The 20,980-nt window shown below is 37.4% G+C and overlaps 1 protein-coding gene across 3 annotated transcripts in view; it reads left to right on the forward strand.

The window, feature by feature from the left end:
- MACROD2 (MACRO domain containing 2) overlaps window positions 1–20,980 on the forward strand; it is a 2,135,582-nt gene that overhangs the window by 69,287 nt on the left and 2,045,315 nt on the right. For all 3 annotated transcript variants that reach the window (XM_011962618.1, XM_011962604.1, XM_011962612.1), the window contains exon 3: window positions 14,308–14,415. In XM_011962618.1, the coding sequence (XP_011818008.1) occupies window positions 14,308–14,415 (108 nt within the window). The remainder of the gene's footprint in view (window positions 1–14,307; window positions 14,416–20,980) is intronic.

Below are 20,980 nucleotides of genomic sequence, written 5' to 3' on the forward strand. Positions count from 1 at the left end.
TGAGATGGAGCCTGACTCTGCTGCCCAGGCTGGAGTACAGTGGCGTGATCTTGGCTCACTGCAACCTCTGCTGCCTGGGTTCAAGCGATTCTCCCGCCTCAGCCTCCCCAGTAGCTGGGATTACAGGCCCTCGCCACCACGCTCAGCTAACTTTGTATTTTTAGGAGAAATGGGTTTTGCCATGTTAGCCAGGCTGGTCTCAAACTCACGACTTCAAGTGATCAGGCTGCCTTGGCCTCCCAAAGTGGTGGGATTACTAGCAAGAGCCACTGTGCCTGGCCATTAAAATTCATTTTAAATTTTATTTAAATTTTAGTATTTACAAATCAGGGGATTTTACATTAAAACTTAGATTTCCTTTTTTTTCCTGTAAAACAAGGAGATCTGGAAGTACAAGGCCCACATCCTCATATGACATGTAAGTAGAGGCAACATCCTTTGGACAGGACATTCTTTGCTTTCAGATTTACAACACAGTATATTTGTATATATTTTCACCAGGCTGGCCTCACTCAGTTATGTTGCCTGTCTGTCTCCTATGGGCATTTGGATATTATATTTCTGCAGTAGAGAAATGTATTAAAAGTTGAAAGTAGTTACTGAAATGGCATTACAAAAACAGAACCAGTATGAACCAAGTTTCCATCAAATCAAAATACGTCCCAAATAAATATTTGCACATCAAACAAAACTGCAATCAAAGCAAATATTGGGATCTAGTATGCAGAAAATTCAGTAACTCAGAATGTGCTTAGTAAATGGGGCCAAAAAGATCCCCAAAGAATGACACTTCCCTCTGTCTATGCTCCTGTTTACTGCTCTTCCACTGACTTGGGGCTTTTCCATGTGATTTGCTTTGACCAATGGGACTGCAACAAACATGACCCAACTAGAGGCTTAAAGAGTGCTTGCACATTGGTGTCTGTGCTCGCTTATCATGCAAAGCCCCAGCTAGTATATTGGAGAATGAGAAGCCACGTGAAGCAGAGATACACATCCCAGCTGAGGCCCCTAGACCAGCCTGACTACTGCTAGCCAAATGTGAGTGGGGCCATTTAGAACCATCTAGCCTTAGTCATCCCACCAGCTGACTGTAGAACTGCCTGGTTAACCACAGGCTAATGAGCAATACAAAGAATGTTGTTTTAAGCCACTAAGTTTTGGAAAGGACTTTTGCACAGCAAAAGCTTAGGAGGAAGCTTTGAAGATGTAGCCCAAAAATGAAATTGTAAACCTCTGGCACACCAGTTACTATGAATTAGCCTATGAGAGAGAATCTTCTAGTATAATTTCTATAATACCTAAAAGAACTATATATTTTGAGAATAAATGGATACGCTGGAGTATAGAGGGGTGTGTGTGTGTGTGTGTGTATGTGTGTAATGTAGAACAATGATCAAATAGGAGATGGAGGTGTGGAGATTGACTGGCTGGTTTCAAGAAATGATCTCAGAAGCGGCTTGACCTCTGGGATTCCTCTAGTTCCCTGATTGAATATCCGTAAAAGCTCTTACTGAACCCAAAATTATTTTTTCTGATCATCTTGATAATATATTTATTATAATTTCATTTTTACATTAATTTCTATAGATACTTGTGGGGATTGCATGGTATCCTACTAATTATTTTGTTTTTCTTTTGTGGAGAGGGAATGTTAATTTAAATCTGTATCCACATGGCTGGATTAAGACTAAACTGACTTTTCAGGCATCCTCAAAAGGGAAGAGGTTCACTGACAGCAGGCCCCTTCTGGTATCATTAGACAACTCACTGGTACCCTTGGTGGCTTCTCTGAATCCCTGTCTATGGGTGCCAAAATACAGGGATTTCACATTTTGTGTGAATATCTCCCAGCATGTTATTCTTTAAAGTGTGACAGCTAAAGGGATCATCAGGACCTACTGATGATCTTCCAAAGATCATCAAATCTGGCTATATCTTTAAAGCTTCCTCCTACAGTTAGCTTTTGCCGGGCAAAAAACCCTTCCAAAACATAGTAGCTTAAAGCAACATCCTTTATATTGCTCAGTACCTAGTGATGATCCCTTAGCTGTTTATCAGATGACCTTCAGGAAGTTTGACAGCCCCGTAGGGAAAGTGATGAAACAATTTTAAAACAATATTTAAGAAGTTTGAAATATAAAATATGATTTTAGTGAACATTCTGTTATATCCTCAAATGGTAATTATAATCTTAAAAGTTATGCTTTTTAAATAAGGACAGTGTTGGCAATTTCATTTTTTTTTTTTTTTTTGAGACGAAGTCTCACTCTGTCTCTCAGGCTGAAGTGCAGTGGCGCTATCTCAGCTCACTGCAAGCTCTGGTTCCCGGGTTCACGCCATTCTCCTGCCTCAACCTCCCCAGTAGCTGGGACTACAGGCACCTGCCACCACGCCTGGCTAATTTTTTGAATTTTTAGTAGAGACAGGGTTTCACCGTGTTAGCCAGGATGGTCTCCATCTCCTGACCTCGTGATCCTCCCGCCTTGGCCTCCCAAAGTCCTGGGATTACAGGCATGAGCCACCGAGGCCGGCCCGACCATTTCATCTTGATTCAAATTGAGTTAACAGAGTTTGTTTCTCCTAGTCTACCTCATATGTTAGTGAATTATATCTTTTGTTAAATTTGCTTTTCTTGTTACAATAGGATTACATTTTATCCCTACCTCATAAAATGAATCAGTCTGTCTCTAATGTGGCTTACTGATGCCTAAAATAGATGTAAAATAGTAACATAATGCCAGAACTCAGAATAAGGTCATAGACCAGGCATGGTGGCTTACACCTGTAATCCCAGCACTTTCGGAGGCCAAGGTGAAAGGATTGCTTGAGACCAGGAGTTCAAGACCAGCCTGGGCAACTTAGTGAAACTTTGTCTCTACAAAACAATTTTAAAAAATCAGAATAAGGTCATAAATATAAATACTACACAGAATTTCAGTGTAAACAAAGTAGTATATGTGTTGGGATATGAATCTGCGAGTTTGATGATTTTGTATAAACAAGCAAACAAGAAAACATAAATAGAAGATACATGATTAATATCTGCAAATTTGATTTTATTATGTTATTTTCTAGTCCTTGGTGTATTGTATGTTATGAAATTTTGTCAAATGGTAGCAGAAACTACTGAGACCTTTGTATTGTTTTCAAAGTATCATAACTACTCTGGAAAACCAGTTTTTTTCCTCTAGGGCAAAAGCAAGTAATGCTTTTTCTTGGTGTGTGTGTGTGTGTATGGGGTGTGGTGGGACAGGGATGAAATTGCTGCATTTTGCCACTAAAGGAAGAGATGGGACTTAAACAGATGGTTCATTCACAGATGGACTCTTTGAAATAAAAATGGTATATGAGAGCCTGCTTAGCATGTTGATTAAGATCATGGGCTGCCTGGGTTCAAATCCCAGCTTTCTTACCAGCTATGTGTACTTGGTCAAACCACTTCATTTCTGCATGCCTTAGCTTCATTTTACTTATTGAGGGAATAGTAGTAATGTGTACTATATACATATGTTTGTTATGAGAATTATAGGAGTTAATATTTGTAAGCATTAGAAGAGCATGTAGATTGGCTGGGCACAGTGGCTCACACCTGTAATCCCAGCACTTTGGGAGGCTGAGGTGGGTGGATCACAAGGTCAGGAGATGGAGACCATCCTGGCTAACAGGGAGAAACCCCGTGTCTACTACAAATATAAAAAATTAGCCGGGCATGGTGGCGGATGCCTGTAGTCCCATCTACTTGGGAGGCTGAGGCAGGAGAATGGCGTGTGCCCAGGAGGCAGAGCTTGCAGTGAGCTGAGATCGCATCAGTGCATTCCAGCCTAGGTGACAGAGCGAGACTCCATCTAAAAAAAAAAAGAGCATATAGAGCATATAGATCATGGTAAATGCTATACAAATATTTAGAACATGCATTAAAACAATAAAAATGTCTATAAGACGGAAATGTTTTTTATAAAGATGAGATTACACGGCCAGGCATGTTAGTTCGCGCCTATCATCCTAGCACTTTGAGAGACCAAGGTGAGTGGATCACCTGAGATCAGGAGTTCGAGACCAGCATGACTAACATGACGAAAACCCATCTCTACTAAAAATACAAACATTAGCCAAGCATGGTGGCGCATGCCTGTAGTCCCAGCTACTTGGGAGGCTGAGGCAGGAGAATCGCTTGAACCCGGGAGGTGGAGGTTGCAGGGAGCCGGGATCGTGCCATCGCACTCCAGCCTGGTGACAGAGTGAGGCTCTGTCTCAAAACAAAAAAAAGATGAGGTTATGATTCACGCAAATATAAAATGAGCACTTATCAACACATTTAACTCTGGTTGAAAGGAGAATTTAAAGAACCATGCATATATAGGCAATAAAGAATACTTAAATGAATTTACAAGTAATACAAAATAAATGAAAATAAATATAAATTGTCCTCAAGATAATATTCAGTTGTATTCCAGGGAATATAATTCATTTGCATTTATATGGACAATAATTCACATTATTATCTATTTTCTGCAGCTTACAGAGTTTTAAAATAGCTCAAAGACAGTGAAAGGTAGAGATCACCGTGATACTTAAGCTATACAGGACACCCACTAATTTCTTGGAGTGAGCTCATATCAAACGTTTTTCACGTTTTCTCTGACATGTATTGTAAACAATTATAAATGTAATCTATTATAAACAATTATAAAACCACTACAAAGTTAATAATATTATCCTCAGAGGAGGAAGTAGAAGGGACATACTTTTTCCCCAAATATGACTTTTTGGATGGCGTATGATATTGACAAAGACTGTCTCTTTAACCAAACTTTAGTTAGGTCCCTCTAAGCCCTTTTCTTGTCTAGACCCTGTCCTTGTCCTTCATTGTCCAGTTTGAGCAAGAATCTTGCTAAGTCAGTTTAGAGAGAATCTCCTATCCCGAACATCTAACACTTTCGTATCTGATCAAATTCCTCATCCCCCACCATCCTCCAGGCAACATATGATCATACTGGCCTACCTTCAGCAAGAATCCCATCTTATCCCTAATATTTCCTCTTGGTAATTTTCCATCCATTGATACCATCCTGCCCCTTGGCTATAAATTCCGACTTGTTCCTGCTGTATTTGAAACTGAGCTCAGGTTGATACTGAAGTCTCTTTTCTCCTATTGTAATAGTCCCTGAATAATGTTTTCGCTGCTTTAACTGCTGTCCAGCTCTAGTTCCTTTGACAGTTAATGGTCCTGTGATACGGGTAGGATTAGATTTATTATTGGATTCCTAGATCTCTCATCTAGGACCCAGTTGTATACCTTTGAAACCTTTGTCTTAACTCCTGACTGATTGATCTGGGATCCATTGATGAGTCTGACTCCTAAGCCATTGCCCTAGATGACAGTTCACTGAAGCGTGGTAGGAACAGATATTCATAGTTAAGATTCTGAGTTTACTGGCTGAAGTTGGGTTAGAGACCTATGATTGTTTTTGAAAGGCATTACTGGGCTGGAAGTCTTTCTTCATGGCTCTTGGTTCCAAGTGGGTATTCACTTCCAGAATCCTGAGATGGAAATGGTTTTTCCTGGCACTCTGTGAGGTCTCCCTCTTCTATTTGAACATGTTTCTCCCATGGGAACTTCTTAGTTGACTGAAACCCTGTTCTCAAGGCTCTGCTGACTACAGTAGTCTCCCTTATCCTTAGTTTTGCTTTCTGCAGTTTCAATTACCAGTAGTCAACTGTGGTCTGAAAATATTAGGTAGAAAATTCCAGAAATTAATTTGTAAGCTTTAAATTTTGTGCCATTCTGAGTAGCTTTATGAACTCTTGTGCCATCTACTCCATCCTGCCTGGGAGGTGGATCATCACTTTTTAAGTGTATCCAAATGGTAGATGCTATACAGCCATTAAGTCACTTTGTAGTCATCTCAGTTATCAGATTCACTGTCTGTGTATTGCACTGCCTGTGTTCAAGTTACCTTCATTTTACAAAATAATGGCCCCAAAGCACAAGAATAGTGATGATGGCAATTTAGATATGCCAAAGAGAAGCCATAAAGTGCTTCTTTTAAGTAAAAAGGTGAAAGTTCTGTACTTCAAAGAAATTGTATGTTGGTATTTAATGTAAGAACAAATTCTATGCATGAAATTGTGATGAAGGAAAAAGAAATTTGTGCTAGCTTTGCTGTCGCATCTCAGACTGCAAAATTACAGCCACTGTGAATGACAAATGCTTAGTTACAATGGAAAAAACATTACATTTTTGAGTGTGAGACATTAATAGAAATGTGTTCTGACTGACAGCAGCCGGGTTTGGTACTATCTGTGGTTTCGGGCATCCATGAGGGGTCTTGGAACATATTCCCTGTGGGTAGGAGGGACTACGGTATGTGCTCCACTAACTCTGTTTATTTATTGTTTGACTAAGGATAGTTTAGAACTTCATTGGCTTCTCTAGGAAACTTAAGATCTTTCCAAACTGGCTCCTCTTAAGACCTCTCCCTTCCCATTGATTCTGCTCCTCCTTCTTGCCCTTGCCATCTTGGACTTCCCCTTCCATTCTCTTAAATCTTTGATGTCTCCCTTGAAACCCTTACCTCTTTCATCATCCTTCTGTCCATATCTGCCAGACTTTTTCTTCCTGAACTCCTTATAGGGAGTTCAGCTTCTCAACTCCCTATAGGCACTTGAACTTTGAGCACATCGTCCCTTATTGAGGGTTTTCAAGGGTCTCAAGGATCCCCAAAAGCAACCACCTGAGGCTGAAAAGGAAAAAAAAATGCTAATTGGAAACACTGAATATTTTATCCAGTCAGATGGGCTTTGGAGACATCCTTACAGCTGTTTGATGTCACCTCAGTTACTGCCTAAAATTTAGTCGACAGCCTCCATAAGATTACATGGGAAAATCTTAAAAATCTTCTCTATAAATATTACTAAAAGACATTAACCCTCATATAGAACAGGTAACGTAATTTGTTCCATTTATCAAAAATACAATTTTGACAAAAATGTAGACCAAAGATAAAACTATATTACTTTGTTTACCTGATTAATTGCTAAAATTTTAGAATAAAAGCTGTAAGATCTGTTTGCGGCTGTATGCACATATGTTTGTATATGTTTACATATGTATGTTTGTTATATATATGTGATATTTTTCTACATAAGGATAGTATTACCAACATAATTCATAAAATCTCATAAAGAAGAACTATTCAAATTATCTTACAGATTAATGAACTCTTATATAAGTTAAATATTCCAAAAACTCCCAGAAATGTGGAAACTAACCCAAATGTGTTTTAAAGTTCATATGGGCTGGATGTGGTAGATCACACCTGTAATCCCAGCACTTTGGGAGGCCAAAGCAGGGGGATCACTTGAACTCAGGAATTCAAGATCAGCCTGGGCAACATGGTGAAACCCATCTCTACCAAAAAAAAAAAAAAAAAAAAAAACAAACCCCAAACACACCCACACACATAAAAAATACAAAAATCAGCTTGGCTTGGTAGCGCGTGTCTGTAGTCCCCGCTACTCAGGAAGCTGAGATGGGAGGATCGCTTGAGCCCAGGAGTTGGAGGTTGCAGTGAGCTGAGATTTCACCACTGCACTCCAGCTTGGGTGACAGAGCGAGACCTTGCCCCCTCACCTTCCACCCAAAAAAAAAGTTCCTATGACTTTGCTAAGTCTTCAGTAAATAAGATTAATTTAATATTATTGGTTTAATAAAAATGGGTTTGTCTTAATGACTTGTCAGCATTAAGTATAATATGGGCATGTTTTTATTCTACTTGGGTTTGCTGATCAGATAAACTTATATCTACTAGATATTTAATATTATAAAAATTATAAATTTCACCTAAGAACCAGTGTAAAAGTAAACATTCACTAAAATTAAATTGCTTTATAGCCATGACTTCTTGTATATCAAGCATAACAGTAAAACAAAAATCCATGTATTTAACTTTTTAGGTTTTTGCTTTTATAATACTTGCCTAATATGTACATATGTTGGAGAAATCATTAACAGGAAAATAACTTGAGATGTTGGCTAGCTTTGTTTAATGTTATAGTATGTCTGCCTGGAAGTTGTTTTTAAAATATTTTTAGTAATTTGCAACCTTAGACTTAGATTACATTAATAGATATTCATTAAAATCCACATAATTTCTAAGAAATATAAATGACTAAAATACTAATACTAAACCTAAGTCTGAGTTTATATACTTTGGCTTTTTATTTTCACATGGCATAAAGAAACTAGATATAATTGGGCCCATTAATAAAATGTTCTTTTGAAAGATTACACTATAAAGAAACAGATATCTCTAGAAATTGTAAGATGATATATTCATAAAACCTGCTAGTATGCTATAGAATGCTAGCATGTGACACAGTTTACAGCTGTCTACTTCTTAAGTTTTCTTTGTAAAAGTGTATTGGTCTTTCAAATTCCATTTAATACATGTAAGTTAAACTACTAAAAGTAATAAGCACGAGGAGAAACAACTCTGTATGCAAAGTATGTGAGGAATGAAGGACTTTTTTGCTGTAGATAAGGGAAAAAGTGTAATTTTGTCTTAAAATGAGATTACTGGTTATTCCAGAATGAGAAAGAGGAGAAATGTAGGACAAAATCTGAATGGATATAGAAAGCTGTAGGTTTGCAGAAAAGGAATTCTTTATGTTTTCAAGCTGGCTAAGATTAAATTGATTTCTATGTAAAGATTTTTTTTTTTTTTTCAAATAACATGAGCCCAATAGCGTGCTGATACAAAACTAGCACTTGGTTTTATTTCTGTTAAAGCAACAAAGTTTTCTTGGAATATTGGTCTGTTCTTAATAAGAGATTGTGAAAGGTTTTTCTTTCCTTTTTTTTCTTTTTTGAGATGGAGTTTCACTTTTGTTTCCCAGGCTGGAGTGCAATGGCACGATCTCGGCTCACTGCATCTTACGCCTCCTGGGTTCAAGCGATTCTCATGCCTCAGCCTCCCGAGTAGCTGGGATTACAGGCATGTGTCACCACATGCGGCTAATTTTGTATTTTTAGTAGAGATGGAGTTTCTCCATGTTGGTCAGGCTTATCTCGAACTTCCGACCTCAGGTGATCTGCCCCGCTTGGCTTCCCAAAGTGCTGGGATTACAGGTGCGAACCATCCTGTCCGGCCACCTCTTTGCCTTTCAAGTAATCTGCCTAGGAAACAAAAATTCTATGCCTTATCAAAATAATTTATTGTGCTTTGTGTTTTCTATGTCATCTCCTTTTAAGAGAACTTAAGTATTGTTTCATAGTGATCTATGATCCTGTTTAATCAGCATTCAAATCTTTTGACATTTTTGACAGTTTTCCAAAATCTAATTCTAAATTAATTTATTGTGTTCTATTTATAGAACACTTGAGCCACCGTGCCCAGCCCTAAATGAATTACTAATCTTGGACTGACCTTGAGATTTCCCATAGGTCCCCTGGAAAATGTCAAAGGATTTGTTCTTTCACCTAGTAAAAATATTGTTTGTTTGATATATTAAATTATGTGGGAAACATTGTCAAGTAAAAAGTGATGCTTAAGCTTTTCTAGGTTATATTTGTATGGGTAAATATTAATAATGAAAACATTCCAGAAATTTTGTGAATATCATAGACATTTGCCAATACCCTCATTGTCCATCATATGTCCTTGTATATACTGTTATCATCATAATGCCAACTATTATTGAAATATTTAAATATTGTGTGCCACAAAAATAACCTAATTCCCTCATCAGTTTTATCATTTTTATAATGAACAGAGTTTAACCATAGACATTTTAAGTCTTTTATTATCCACAGATAGGTTTTCTTTTACTCTGATTCTTCCTGAAAGCTCCTGTAATCAGCTTATAAGCCAGAATGCTTCATTTTCAACACAACTGATTGTCTTAGAGTTCTATGGAAAGGACCATGCCAGGTACTCTGGGGTGCAGGCTTCGAATGGCATTGCTTAGATACTTGTAGACCATACCACTGGAATGAGTATGGATTTCCGCAGCTAGTAGAGAAGCTGACTCATAAAACTGCTAACCCAGGATAAAGCAGAAGATTCAATTACATGGGGCAGAATAAACTAATAAATAAGATAATTTTTATGGTTATTGTTTTGGAATATTTCTCATTCTTTAATGTCTTATTTAAGGAGCATTTTTTTTCCTGTTTTCTCATGCTTTCTGTAACTCATGACAATTTAGTAGGTTATGCTTTTGTAAACAGAGATGAAACATATTTTCTTCCAACCTGATCCCTCCAGAATTCAGAAACACTTATTGAGTATTCTAATTCTCAATGGCATTATGATTATTTGGATAAGTTCAATAAGATTCTGTCTTCCTTGTAACAGGACATACTTGGAAAAATCAGTTTATAACCAAGGCTTTGACTGGGATGTCATATTTGAGAATGATGCATTGAATCAGATACGTCCAGACACTTTTAAGGCACAAAGACTTTATGGAGTCAATGCTTACAAAGTCCTCTTGGGAAAACTGGCCTGGTACCTGGCTTATTGGATCCTGCCATCTTATACATTTTCTCAATTCTTCTAGTTTCCTCTGAAAGCCTACTACAAGTCTCCAAACTAACATTTTTAATTTCTCCCCACCTTCCTCACTTGGCATCACTGAGAACTAAAACTGTCTTTTTCCCAGAAGGGGACAGTTAAGACTGTCTTCTTAAGCAAACTTTAGTCAGGTTTCTCTAAGTCTTTTTTGTGTCTAGGCCCCATTCTTGCAATACCTGCATAGCCCAGTTTCAGCAAGAATCTTGCTAAGTTAGTTAAGAGAAAATGTCTTACCCTTGATATCAGATCACCCTTGATACTTGGTCAAATTGCTCATCCCCCACCAGGCAATATGTGATCACCCTGGCTTGCCTTCAGCAAGAATACTGTTAAGGCTCTATAACCAGAATCCCCCTATGTTTCCTCTTAGTTATTTTCCATCCACTCATCTCCATCCTGCTCCTTGGCTATAAATCCCTGCTTGTTATTGCTGTATTTGGAATTGATCCCAGTTCTATACTGAGGTCTCTTTCCTTTATTGTAATAGTTACTGAATAAAATCTGTTTTTACTGCTTTAATCACTTCCAGTTCCGGTTTTCTTTGACATTATCAAAAGTATACAATATGAAAGAACAATTACTGTCATGTGTTTACACTGACAGATATTTCAACTTGCAATTGTATAAAACCAGTGATGTACAAAGCCTGAGTTGGTGCTTTGTGTACGTAGAGAATGTCCATGAGGGAGATATACTTGACAACTTTTTGTCCTATTTATTACTGAAAACCTAGGGTACAGAAAAAGATACATTGAGCTTTGTGTGTGAAGAGGAAGGCAACACATTGCTATGCAAGTAAAAGAGGTGGCCTCTAAGTGGTAATAAGTGGTAATTTATATTGTTGTATTTACGAAGAACAGTTGCTGGTCAAAAAATACTTACATTAGGTTTTGATTTATTGTTGAAGGAAATACTGCTAATTATTAGTCCTATCAAGCTGTAGCCTTTAAGTATGTACATACCTTTTTTGCATACTATATGAGGAATTGGGCTGTAAGTATAATCTGACTGTTGAGGAAAGAAGAGTCTCATGTTAGTTTTTAAAATGAGAGACAATTAAAATATTCCCTCATAATGCTGATAATTCAAGTAAAGACTATTTTGAGTAACTTACTTGAGTGACATGTCACAGCAGTATGTTTATTCATTACGTTGAATTGTTTGAACCTTCACTTCAGTCTCAAAATATTCCATTTAAAAAATTTGCAGATGACAGATTAGAGTTTCTTTTTAAAAAACTGAACGGTGGTATAAAAATGGTTTAAACGTCAATGTTTTCCCATACCTTTCTTTTTTTTTTTTTTTTTTTTTTTTGAGACGTAGTCTCCATCTGTCGCCCAGGCTGGAGTGCAGTGGCACGATCTCAGCTCACTGCAACCTCCACCTCCCAGGTTCCAGTGATTCTCCTGCCTCAGCCTCCCAAGTAGCTAGGACTACAGGCGTGCGCCACTGTGCCTGGCTCTTTTTTTTTTTTTTTAGTAGAGACAGAGTTTCACTGTGTTAGCCAGGATGGTCTTGATCTCCTGAGCTTATGATCTACCCGCCTCAGCCTCTGAAAGTGTTGGGATTACAAGCGCGAGCCACTGCGCCTGGCCCTCCCATACCTTTCTTTTATAATTACTTTTGAGAAAGAAACACATGACTTATTGTCTCATATGTTTAAAATTTCTTATCACTACAAATGTGATGTTACTTACATAATGCTTCATGAAAAAATGAAATAATACTTTTTAGAGCTAAAACCAGTTAAAGAATAATTAGAAAATCTATTTACTCTGTCTCCCAAGTTGAAATGGTCTTTCTGCATTCATTTATAAGTCTGTCAATTTAATGCCTGCTAGAGTTCTGAAACATCTTCAGTGATGAATCTTTATAATTTCTAGATTCACAATAGTCTAAATATGCATTTGTCTCTGACAAAGCCACCAAATGTTTATTGTCATTTAATAATCATTAATGGAGAATCAAGAGTTTATAATTTGATTAATCACAATAGAAACTAGTTTATCTCTGGCAGAGATAAATAGTACTATAGGAGTCCCTGAGAGGTCAACTCAAGTATAAGTATTTTATATTTTGAGGTTTCCTAAAGTTTTTCTCTACTTCATTAACATACAAGTTGCCCACATTATTCTCCTTCTCATTATTACTACAAACAGTTGAGTATTTTGATTAGAATACTTCTGGGAGAGAAGTGGTTGCTAAGAAGGGAATGCTTTATAGACAGAGTAAGGTTCATTTTTATGGTCACAGGTTATTTTCTAGTCTTGGCCAAATTTTCTTTTTGGTGGGGGGACTATTGTGGTCCAAAGACAATTTAGGCGACTCATAACCTATCACCTCTAATCCCCCAGATGTCTCAAAATTGCATGCTCATGAGAGTATCTCAGTGAATGAATAGCAGTATCTCCTCGCATTAAAAATTTACATATATCATAAATACTTTTAAAAATCAGAGTATCTCAGTGAGTGAATAGCAGTATCTCTTTGCATCAAAGATTTACACATATCATACTTTAATATAAATAAATTCAAAAATACAGATCAGCTTTCCTATAAGTATATTAAAAACCTTTTTATGAATAGCAATTTAAAATATCTTAAAACATTTATTTTGCACAGCTTTGTTTACTAGGTTTAATTTATCTTGTTACTATTTGTTAAAAATAAACGGAAATTCATGTTTATAGGTTTGCTCTTAAATCATTTAAAAAAATCAGATTTCAGGATATAATGTTTTTGGCTTGTTTTAAATATTCCTGCTTGCTGGCTCTTGTGTGCTGGGGTAGAGGTTTCTTTTTAAAATCTAGTAGCACCCTCTAGAGCAAAAGGTAAAATACAATTTGATAAGAAAGGAGCAGTTTAACAAATTCAAATATTCTCCTTGAAATTTCCTATCCGGAGTAATAGTTTGTTACTTAGAAGTACCAAAGAGCTGGCCAGACATGGTGGCTCATGCCTTTAATACCAGCACTTTGGGAGGCCGAGGTGGGCAGATCACTTGAGGTTGGAAGTTCAAGACCAGCCTGGCCAACATTGCGAAACCCCGTCTCTACTAAAAATACAAAAATTAGATGGGCATGGCATGGTGGCTCATGCCTGTAATTCCAGCTACTTGGGTAGTGGGGGAGAGGTGGGTGGGGCTGAGGCAGGAGAATCTATTGAACCCGGGAGACAGGAGTTGCAGTGAGCCGAAATCATGCCACTGTAGCACTCCAGCCTGGGTGATAGAGTGAGATTCCCTCTCCAAAAAAAAAAAAAAGAAAAAGAAAAAGAAAAAGCAAAGAGCTGAACCTAAATTTTTTTTGCTCAAATATATATATGTATATATACATATATTCTTATCAAGGATGCCTTTTAGGTAAGTTCTTCTTACCTAACATTAAAGATTAAAACATCTTTTTCTTACCTCCTTGTGAATGTAATGTACGTAATTTTATTTTAGAATGGATATTTTAATAAAATTACCCATAAGTATTGAATTTCTTGTTGAGCAATATAACATGCTAAAATTTTATTGTATGTCCATTTTTTATGTGATAGTGTGTTTGTTTTGAGAATTACAAAATAGAGAATAAACCACACCCCTCGTACTTACGCTCTTGTTTCCACTTGTTTTTTGTAGTAGAGCATGACACATACTGGGTCTTGTAGTAGTCTTGAGTAAAAAATTATCTTGATTAAATTAATAATATTATTATTGATATATATCCATTTTCTATTACAGAAGAAAATACTCAGGAAACATCCCAGGTGAAGAAAAGTTTGACTGAAAAAGTTTCTCTCTATAGAGGTGACATCACATTGCTAGAGGTAGATGCTATAGTCAATGCTGGTGAGTAGGTGATTTTTCTGTGATGTGTTTGTTAAATAAGTATTATTTCAAAATATTTTTTATAATTAAGAATGTAAGTGTTTTAGAAAAAAATGCTTTCTGATGTATAAATGTCTAATCTATTTCTCTTCTTGATTAAACACATTGGAGATAATTTGTTTTTGTATGTTCTGCAATTAATGTGCATCTACAGCACCCTCTACAGTGAAAGGTGCTAGGTTGAGATTAGGATATTGGACCACTGGAGAAGTGACAGATTGTTGCAGAAAGTTCTTCAGAAAGAACTTTAGCAAGTATATTATTGTTACTTTCATAGCTTGAATTAATAGTTGGCCAACATAAATACAAGCTCATCAAGCTTTTTTCTTCTTTTGAATAGGTTGTCAGGCAATGATTGAACTGTATAAGACAAAAGTGAAAATACAAGGAAATTATTTCAGTGATTTCAAGACTTAAGTTGTTTGGGTTCTGGTTTTCATTTTCATCATGAAATGCTTAATTTTAACCAGCATATTTTAATTATTTTTAATAATTAATTGTCTAGTTAATTTTCCTATTTCAACATTGGGAAAAATTTAACAGATGTTATATTTTATTATGTGGCTATATATCAAAAAAGATGTAATAGCTGTGATTCTATAAAAATATTGTAAATGAGAGGATATTTAATGGTTTTAATTTGTGTTTTGTAAAGTTAGGCTGTTTGAAGGTTGCAAGTGTCAATTAAAAACAAATCTGGACTTAGGTAAGGAGAGGCTTTATCTAAATAGACTATTACAATAAAAGGAGGAGGATGATTCCAATAGCGGGAGGCAGAATATTGTGTTATCGGGAATGTTTTTCCTTGAGGTGAGCTGGTTCTGGGGAATGGCTGTTAAGGAGGGGTGGCTCACCTTCCATTGCTTCAGGGTGGACCAAAGTTCAGGGGTTTCAAGGAAGGAGAGGAGCCTGACTAAAGTTTGGTCGGGTCGTTGGTGGGCATTGACCAACCAGAATGGCAAATAGGGACGAAGAGTTTGGCTAATCATGTATGAGACAGAGAATCGGAATTTGGAAAGTCCATTTCTGGCCTTGTCATTTGGCTGCAAGGTGGCCATCTGTCAGTTTCATCTAGTAAGCCTGTTCCCAGAACACAAAAGGATAGGGGTAATTTCTTGACTGTGACTCTTTCCAAGAGTACAGAGTTCAGGTGAAGTTCAGTGTTATCTCCAGGTTCCCTGTGGTGATAATAAATTCACACAGGATAGTAGGAAAATGCATTGGCAGGTGAACAGAAGGGTCTAATGGAGAACTGAAACATTGTTCAAGGATATTGTACAGCTCTGGCAATTGAGCAGAAAGTTCAGAATACTGGTCTGCTTATTGTTCCCTTAGAATTGGGGATCAGTTACAGCTGGGCACGGTGACTCATGCCTGTAATCCCAGCACTTGGGGAGGTCGAAGTGGGTAGATCACTTGAAGTCAGGAATTCAAGACCAGCCTGGCCAACATGGTGAATCCCATCTCTACCAAAAAATACAAAAATTAGCCAGGTATGATGGCGAGCGCCTGTAGTCCCAGCTACTCGGGAGGCTGAGGCAGGAGAATCGCTTGAACCTGGGAGGTGGAGGTTGCAGTGAGCTGAGATCATACCACTGCACTCCAGCTTGGGTGGCAGATTGAGACCCTGTCTCAAAAAAAAAAAAAAAAAAAGGCTTGGATGTCAGTTGCTTTGTATCATAGCTGCTTTGCCGTAATCAAGGCTCGGTTTTCTCCTTTTCTTCTTCTGATGCTTCTGCACTTCCTTTCTCCTTTGCTGCTTCTGCTGCCTGTCTAAAATGTATAATCTTCTTGAGAGAGGAGGCTGGGTCATTTAATCGCTACCCAATATGACTCACTCTTTCATCCTCAGGTTACCTCATAGGATACAGGTCTCCCTTATATGTAGTATCTGTGGATTGTTCATTTGTGGCCCTGGGTATCAAGATGCTTTCTCTGTCCCATGGGGCCTCTGGGGGAAGACAGGCCCTTAGAAAGGGTCTCAGGAAGTCCTCTCCAGTAGTTTTAATAAGATATCACTACAGATAGTAATTTAATGTATATGCCCTAAATTCTATAAATATATGAACTTTAATTTTAAAACATTTAAAAGATCATATGTGTGCATATCTTTTATGTATATACACACACACATGATCGTTTATATATACACACATATGTATCTGTATACACATGATCTTTTAAATTTTTAAAAATTAAAGCTCTGCCAGGTACAGTGGCTCACGCCTATAATCCCAGCACTTTGGGAGGCCAAGGCAGGTGGATCATGAGGTCAAGAAATCGAGACCATCCTGGCAACATGATGAAACCCCATCTCTACCAAAAATTCAAAAATTAGCCTGGCATGGTGGTGTGTGCCTGTAAGTCCCAGCTACTTGGGAGGCTGAGGCAGGAGAATTGCTTGAACCCGGGAGGCAGAGGTTGCAGTGAGTCGAGATCATGCCACTGCACTCCATCCAGCCTGGCGACAGAGTGAGACTCCATCTCAAAAAAAAAAAAAAAAAGAAAAGTTAAAGCTCATTTATTTATAGAATTTAGGGCATATACATCAATATATATAGACACATAAAATATATATATTTATACACATATATCTTTTAAATTTTAAAAAATGTATATATGTATGTACATATGTATATAAATACACTATCAGCCTTCCTGTATGTTCTTGTAATTTCTAACCATTACTCCTAGTTCTGTCCTGAGGAAGTACAATTGATCATATCTACTTCCTTTTTAAATACTTGAAGATCACTCTCACAGGTTTTCTCCTTCTTGTTATTAAGATAACATTGATTTTGCCCTGTTAGCACACACTTAATAAGAGTAATAATGGTCTTTTCTTGGTTTTGCTGTCTTCCCATGGAAGCCACACATTAGTACCATTTTCTCTCTCTTTTTTTTTTTTTTTTTGAGACGGAGTCTCGCTCTGTCGCCCAGGCTGGAGTGCAGTGGCGCGATCTCGGCTCACTGCAAGCTCCGCCTCCCGGGTTTACGCCATTCTCCTGCCTCAGCCTCCCGAGTAGCTGGGACTACAGGCGCCCGCCATCTCGCCCGGCTAGTTTTTTGTACTTTTAGTAGAGACAGGGTTTCACCGTGTAAACCAGGATGGTCTCGATCTCCTGACCTCGTGATCCACCCGTCTCGGCCTCCCAAAGTGCTGGGATTATAGGCTTGAGCCACCGCGCCCGGCCATTTTCTCTTTTTGTGTCAACTCCTAAAGCAATGTCATCTCCTTCTTAAAAATATTTAATACTGTGTATTTGTTAAATTGAATTATTTAATATATGGAATTGAATTTGTAGATCTTTGACTAATGGGACATTCAGCATTGGAAACTTGACACAGTGAACCAATTGGCTCTGTTTTTTGTTTTATCTGATCAATTAATAAAAATATTTTGGGAGTAATTATCGAAATAAAATGGTGCAAAACAGAAGAACATCATTAACTACCTCATCACTATTTTGTTCTTTTAAATATTATCTTGCTCTTGCCTAAATGTATAACTTTTCATAGCTGCTGCATAATATATAAGGGTATGATGAGTTTATATGAAGACAGGCAGCAACTTTTGCTTACTCCCAAAATGATTCGGTAATTTTAACTCACCTCTCTGGCTGTGATGATTGTAATTTGGCCATGTTTTGCATCTCACAAGGATAGTCTCATCAGGAAGATCCCAGGTAGATGGAAAAGGGATGCCAAGTGAATATACACTGTAATGGCTCTATTTACAGTTTTCTGCTGTGCAGTTTGTTTGCCTGGTGTGGAAGGAGTGGAACAGCTGCTAACTTTTCAAGTGAACAAGGCAACATGGCAGGAAACTATAGAACTGCCTCTACTAGGAGGGGAGTGAAAAACAGTACCCCTAGTCACTATGCCAAAGCAGCCCCGTCACCTCCTGTTAGACTTCTGAAGTATTCTTTTCATGACCATATTAGTACATTGGAACACCTGGTCTTGGTTGCTATGAATGAAATGACTTCATATTTTAAACTTCTTTCTAATAATGTGTGTTTTGAACTGCCTTAACCTCTTTAAATGTGACCCAGGATGGACTTCTTGTGTATTATATTCTTCTCTCTAGGAAATTATGCATGTTTAGTATGTTTTAATAAAACAGATTTTGCAAGCATTATAGTACACAGGGCGGTAGCACAAGTTTAGAGTTAGGCAGACCTGGGTTCAAAATTCAGGTTATCATAACCAAGACCATTTTTTATTTAAACTTTTTATTTTGAAATAACGATAGAAAAGACAAAAATAGCACAGAGTCCTGTGAACCCTGTATAAACTTCTCCCAATGGTGGCTTTGTATATAGCTATAGTACAACATCAAAAGCAGATTTTAAAAAATAATTTATTTTAGATTCAGAGAGTACTTGTATACTCGTTGCATGGTATATTCACAATGCTGAAGTTTGGAGTATGATTGATCTTGTCACCCAGGTAATGAATGTAGTACCCAATAGTTACTTTTTCAACCCCTGCCCCTTCTTTTCCTTCCACCTTAGTAGTCCCCAGTGTGTATTGTTGCCATTTTTATGTCCGTGTTTACCCAATGTCAAAAACCAAAAATTGATACTGTTACATTACTGTTATCTAGACTATAGACTTTATTCAAGTTTTAACCATTTTTAAACTTGCATTCATGTGAATGTGTGTATATGTGTGTGTAGTTCTTTGTAGTTTTCTTTAATGCATAGATTCATGTGACCACCACCACAATCTAGATACAGAACTATTCCATTATCATAAAAGAACTCCCTCATGCTGTCTGGGCGTGGTGGCTCACGCCTGTAATCCTAGTACTTTGGGAGGTCGAGGTGGGTGGATAATGAGGTCAGGAGTTCAAGACCAGCCTGCCAAGAAGATGAAACCCTGACTCTTTTAAAAATATAAAAATTAGCTGCGTGCAGTGGCAGGTGCCTGTAATCCCAGCTAATCTGGAGGCTGAGGCAGGAGAATCGCTTGAACCCGGGAGGTGGAGGTTGCAATGAGCTGATATTGCACCATTGCACTCTAGCCTGGGCAACAGAGCAAGACTCCATCTCAAAAAAAGTAAAGAACCCCCTCTTGCTGCCACCTTTGTGTTTATATCCACCCATCTGCCTCCCTCCCTGTTTTCCATCTCTACCGTTTTATCGTTTTTAGAATGGAATATAATTCTACAAAGACGTAATTAATAATGCTGCAGTGAACATGCCACTACCGATATCCCTTTGACATACTGATTTCAGTTGCTTTGGATACCTAGAAGTAGAATCAACAGATCATATGGCAGTTTTATTTCTGGCTTGTTGAGGAACCTCCATGGTGTTTTCCTCTGTTAATGTACATTCCCAACAGCATGCAGGAGTTCTCTTTTCTCTGCATTCTCACCAACACTTGTTCTGTTTCACCATGACAAAAGCCATTCCAACAGGTGTGAAATGATATCTCATTGTGGTTTCCATTTGTGCTTCCCTAATGATTAGTGGTGCTGAGCATTTTTTTCATGTACTTGTTGGTCATTTGTATGTCTTCTGAGAAATGTCTGTTCAGGTCCTTTGCGTGATTTTTAATGGGGTTGTTTTCTTACTGTTGAGTTCTTTAAGTTCTTTATATATTTTGGCTATTAACTCTTTTTCAGAAGTATTCTTTGCAAATATTCTCTCCCATTTTGTGGGTTGTTTCTTCACTTTGTTAATTGTTTCCTTTGCTGTGCAGAAGCTTTTTAGTTTGAGGCTGTCCCATTTGTCTGTTTTGCTTTCATTGCCACAGAAATTGCACTTACATTAGAGAGTATGGTTACCAGAGGCTGGAGGGGGATTGGAGGAAGGGAATGGGGAGTTATTGATCAAAAGTTACAAAGTTTTAGATACACAGGAGGAATAGGTGTTGAGATTTATCTCGTAGCAGGGTGTCTGTAATAAATAATAATGTATTATATATTTCAAAATAACTAAGGAAGTAAATTTCAAATGTCTCACCGTAAAAAGTGATAGATAAGTGAGGTGATGGATGTGTTAATTAGTTTGGCTTAATCATCCACATTGTGTATACCATATATCAAAACATCACATTGTACCCCATAAACGTATACAATGATTGGTCAATCAAAATAATATTAATAATAATAATAAAGTCATATAAATGGAATTATACACCATGTAATCTTTTAAGGTTGCCTTTTTTCACTAAACATAATGCCCTGAGGGCCATTCAGATTGTATTAATGAATTAATGAATTTATATATTTATCAATTCAATAATTGTGCATTCCTTTTTATTGTTGAGTAGTAGTTCATTGTATGGATGTACCAGAGTTTGTTCAACCATTCACCCATTGAGGGACATTTGGATTCTTTTCAGTATTTTGCTGTTACCAATACAGTTTTTATGAACATTTATGTACATGTTTTTATTTTTTATTTTTTATTTTTATTATACTTTAAGTTCGAGGGTACATGTGTATAACATGCAGGTTTGTTACATATGTATACTTGTGCCATGTTGGTGTGCTGCACCCATCAACTCGTCA

The sequence above is a fragment of the Colobus angolensis genome, unplaced genomic scaffold, assembly GCF_000951035.1.
Source record: "Colobus angolensis palliatus isolate OR3802 unplaced genomic scaffold, Cang.pa_1.0 Scaffold117, whole genome shotgun sequence".
NCBI lineage: Eukaryota > Metazoa > Chordata > Mammalia > Primates > Cercopithecidae > Colobus > Colobus angolensis.